General features: G+C 31.2%; 1 protein-coding gene across 1 annotated transcript; it reads left to right on the top strand.

Moving 5' to 3' along the window:
• Positions 1–705: 705 nt before the first annotated feature.
• Positions 706–2,114, top strand: EXL3 (EXORDIUM like 3). The gene has a single exon (XM_039026260.2). The coding sequence runs from the start codon at positions 818–820 to the stop codon at positions 1,901–1,903; it is 1,086 nt and encodes a 361-aa protein (XP_038882188.1). The 5' UTR covers positions 706–817; the 3' UTR covers positions 1,904–2,114.
• Positions 2,115–5,186: the final 3,072 nt, after the last annotated feature.

Here is a 5,186-nt window from a genome sequence, read left to right as displayed (position 1 = left end):
ATGCGATAGTCTAAATTTTCTTTCAAGGTCACTGTCATACCATATCATTCTCTATTTTTATACAAAATTTTAGGCCCGTTTGTTAACCATTTTGTTTTTTGTTTTTGAAAAAAATCATATTTTCCCCTAATTTCTTACATTGATTTGCATGTTTCTTAAGTAGAATTCTTAGCCAAATTTCAAAAAATAAATATAAGTTTCTATAAATTACTTATTTTTAGGTTTTAAGATTTTATTTGATTTTTTAAAAAATTGATAAAAAATAGATAACAAAATAAGAAATTTAAATATTGAAATAGTATCTACAGATTTAATTTTAAAAAAGAAAAACAAAAAATCAAAAGATTAGCAAACATGACCTTAAGAATTTATATTAAAAAGGTATTTATGCAACTACGTTGATTGTATCACTCAAAAGTTTTTAAAAGGAAACTTATGAATGGAGGTAATTTGAAAATGCCGAGGGAGTGTGCAAAAGAGCAAAATGACGAAATGAAGAAAATACTTCACCGGTCTGGTTCGGTCCGGTCTAACTACGTTATACGTATGTATTTTCCCGCGCAAATGGAAAATAGATTAATCACCATGATGATGATGAAGGAACCAATTCCAGAAGCGTAGGCCCCACTTTTCCCCTCTTCCTTACTTTAAAGAATCTAACTGTCCTCCATTACCCCGCCGATCAATGCCCTACTATTTTTCTTTTTTTCTTTTTTCTTTATTAAATAATAATAACAAAACCCTTCAAATTTTCAAAATTTTGAAATATATTCCCTTAACATAATCCTCCTCTCTTTTCCCCTTCTCTTATAAATACATGTGGAGCTCACACACTTGTCATTTTGTACCCTTCTTCCCCAACTCCCAAATGGGACCTCCACTATTTCTGGCCACCGCCATCTCCGCCGTGGCCCTATCCCTCCTCCTTCTCCTCCTCACTCCGGCCGCCGCCTGGCGTCCTTGGCCTCACCTAGCCAAATCCAACGTCTCCGATGACCTCCTCCTCGGCGATTCCAAAAAATATGAGGGCTCATCGGAGTTTGTCCATTTGAAGTACCACATGGGCCCAGTTCTCACCGCTAATATAACCGTCCACATTATCTGGTATGGCACGTGGCAGAGAAATCAGAAGAAAATAATCCGTGAGTTCATTAACTCCATCTCCGCCCTCGATTCCAAATCCCCTTCTGTCTCCGGCTGGTGGCGGACTGTCCAACTCTACACCGACCAAACCGGAGCCAACATTTCCAGGACGGTCCGGCTCGGTGAAGAGAAGAACGACCGGTTTTACTCCCACGGAAAATCATTGACTCGGTTGTCCATTCAATCGGTGATTAAAAGCGCTGTGACGGCGAAGTCTCGGCCGTTGCCGATAAATGCCAAGAATGGATTGTACCTTTTACTCACCTCCGATGACGTTTATGTGGAGAATTTCTGTGGGCAGGTTTGTGGGTTTCATTACTTCACGTTCCCTTCCATTGTAGGGTATACACTGCCCTACGCTTGGGTTGGGAACTCGGAGAAACTCTGTCCCGGTGTTTGTGCTTACCCGTTCGCCGTGCCGAGTTACATTCCGGGGCTGAAGCCGATGAAATCGCCTAACGGCGATGTTGGAGTGGACGGAATGATCAGTGTGATAGCTCATGAAGTGGCGGAGTTGGCATCGAACCCACTCGTGAACGCTTGGTACGCCGGCGGCGACCCGATTGCGCCGGTGGAGATCGCCGATCTTTGCGAAGGGATTTACGGGACCGGAGGAGGTGGGTCCTACACGGGGCAGTTGATGGACGGTCATGATGGGGCCACGTACAACATGAATGGGATCAGACGTAGGTATTTGGTCCAGTGGGTTTGGAATCATGTGGTAAATTACTGTACTGGCCCTAATGCATTGGACCAGTAGTAGAGGAATATATCTCTTGTATTTTTTTCTTTTTTTCTTTTTTTTTTTTTCCCTTTTTTTGGTTTTTGTTTTTAATTTGGGAGGGGGGAGCTATATTTTTGGAGTGGGCTTTTGGGCCATGTGGGCCGTGTGAGGGGCTGGCTGTTAATTAGTAACTTACTAGTTAAACGGTAGTTAATCACGTGTTAATAAAAAGATTTCCATATACTAATTTTTCGTATTTCTTCCACCACGCGCTAGGATTCGGAAGTGTGGCACACTCTCCTGTACGGTACACTCACGAGTGATTCATATAAATAATTGTGAATTTGTACGCATCTGAGAGCTGGGGAAAACAACGAAAAGGACTATTAAATTGATTTGAAAAGTTATATTATTTATTTTAAAAATTTAAGTCGTTTTCACTGAACCGCTCATATCGAAATTCAACCACTCTCTCCCTCATTTCTTTCTTTCTTTTTTTCTTCCGTTAAATTATTGTTCTCAATATATTAATAGAATTTGGTATATGCATTTATGCAATGTCGTACATTATTTTTTATTTATTAATTGTAAAATTAGGTGTGTGTATATATATATATCCAAATAAATGTTGCATTATAATTTTAGTTGTAGTTGGGTTTAAGATGATGTTAATAAAAATATTGAAATCTAAATTTTAAGAAAATCTTGATAAAGTTATAGATGATATGTCGATGTGGATGGAAACTAGAAAATTATAAAAATAAAAAATACATAAAAATATATTTAGATTAATAAATAAAGATTTTAGACTTGAAAATAGGTAAAAAAAAAAAATACTTAATAGTTTATAACATATTCACACTGACATTTTGTTTTTGTCTTTTTAATGTTTTTTTAATTTTTTTTACGATATAATAGATTTGCTAATTCATTCTTTATATTAATGTTGAAACTATTGTTGGTAATGTGAAACATATTAATAGAAATGTCAACATGTCAACAACAATTTAATATCATAATTATAATAAGTAGATGGTCGAACAAACTATATATATATATATTTTGATGAAATGTATATATATTAAATTAGAAACAAATGTTAGAATTAGGAACATTAGAGAGGGGATAGCAAAAAAATAAATAAATAATAATAATAATAACAATAAAAATAAAAAAACATAAAAAGGTTTTAAGGAAATTTTGGGTAGGTTAATTTTGTAAGACTATAGAGAATAAGATTGAAAAGGAAAGAAAAGCTTCATTGAGAGCAATAAAAGGTTTGGGAGGAAAAGAAAAAAGGTAAATTGGAAACGGGGAGATTTTATATTGAGAATATGTTAATAAAAAAAGCAAGTGTCCACAAAAAAGTAAAATTTTGAAAACTCAAAACCTATTTAATTATTCTTCTTTTTTTCTTTTTTGGAGGAAAATCAATCTATATCTACTTGGGATTTTTTCCATTTTTTCCTTTTGTTTTCAGTACATTTACGAGAATTTGAATCTGGATCAAATATAAAGATATGCAGCATCTATTTTGAAGTATTATTAAAATTTTAAAGCTATAAATTAAGAATAAATATATGAATGAAAATTCTAATTTTTCATCATCCAATCAATTTAGATTATATAATAGACTTTTATTTTAAAAACTATTAATATATAATTTTTAGAGGCGTATAAAATTTCTTTGTAGAGTATAAATATATTTTTACGTGTATTAAATACTAATTTAACCCTAAGTGTAAATATAGAATATATTATATTATTAAAAAAATATAATATATTATTCTTTTGAGGAATTTTCAAAAAAAAAAAAAAAAGAAACCATTTACATAAAATATTAAAATTTTAATAATGTTTTATAGAGATTGATAAATACGGATAGAAATGATAGAAGTCTAAATAGTTTGATTTTTTTTTAAAAGAAAGATTGAGAGAAAAAATATGTAAAATGTTGCCGGGGAAAGGGTAAAATATCTAAGTGGGAAGGAAGGAAAGAGGGGAGGGGTGAAAAGTAAAAGTAAAAGTAAAAGTAAAAGTAAAAGTAAAAATAAGAAAAGAAAGTAAAAGAGAAGGAATGATGAGTGGAATTATAGAGTGTGAGTAAAAAGAGAGACAGAGGTCACAATCAAACAACAAGTGAGAGTGAAAGGCAGGCATCACCCTCTCACCTTCTTTACTTTTTACAATTTTCAAAACTCATTTTTCTCTCATTTTCTTTATTTTTAAAATTTGGTTTTTTGGGATTTGAGCCTTTTTTTTTTTGTTTTTGATGTTACAACTGCTCAGACCCTTATTTTTTCTTTTTCTTCACAAAAGCTGCCCCACGTTTCTGTTTTTTGTGTTTTTAACCCTAAATAGCATACAACCATTAAAAATATTTATCCATATATCTGTTCATATATTTATAAATTGGATTGATCCACAATATATATTTGATGAATACTCGTACAATATAATCAAATTTTATCTATTAATTTTAATATTATAAATATAAATTTCAATACCAAGACCAACTTTTTATTTCGATGGATAAAAGGCAACTTGATTATTATGGTCTCATTTAATAATTATTACGATTAATTTGATAACTATTTGGTTTTTTGTTTTTAAAAATTAAGTTTACAAACATCTCAGTCATTTGTTGCTTCTATATATTATTATCTACGTTTTAGGAGCGTTCTCAAAATCAAAGTCAAATTTTGAAAATTAAAAACAGTAATTTCTAAAACTATGTTTTTATTTTTAAAAATTAGTTAAGAACTCTAATGTTTACACACGAAATATGAGTACCATAAGAAATAAATTATGAGAAAATGAATAAAGTTTTAAAAAACTAAAAATGAAAAACCAAATAGTAACCAAATAGAATCCCATGATTATCAAATGGAACTTAGATTATATAATTTTTATAATATTTAATTTACATTAATATCTTGTTATTTTATTGATATATCATGAAATTGAATCTCGAAATTGATATCGATATTTTTATTGTTATTGGTACACTCAAGAGGTGGTCTCTATCCATCTTCTCTCCCATTTGTACTTCTTTTTATTAAGTTATCAGAATTTGATTTTTTTTCTAAAACAATTTGTAAAGAATAGATAAACAAAATAAATAAATTACCAACTAAAACTAGTATTTATAAATTTATTTTTTTAAAAAAAAAATCAAAATAATTATCCAATTAGAGTTTGCTGAATTAAGAAAAAGAAAAAGGGTTGATGGGGTTCGCATATAGTATAGTGAAGTATCAAGGGAGCTTACTTTGAAGCCAATGCGACATAGGAAGCTTTTTAGCTCATCATTCCAAGC

The sequence above is a fragment of the Benincasa hispida genome, chromosome 1 (assembly GCF_027475165.1).
Source record: "Benincasa hispida cultivar pf3 chromosome 1, pf3_genome.v1.1, whole genome shotgun sequence".
In the NCBI taxonomy this organism is placed as follows: Eukaryota; Viridiplantae; Streptophyta; class Magnoliopsida; order Cucurbitales; family Cucurbitaceae; genus Benincasa; species Benincasa hispida.
This window is presented reverse-complemented; position numbering and strand designations above follow the sequence as displayed.

Bases quoted from the DNA above. Each gene is read 5' to 3' on its own strand.
- EXL3 (XM_039026260.2), top strand. From the start codon at position 818: ATGTGGAGCTCACACACTTGTCATTTTGTACCCTTCTTCCCCAACTCC.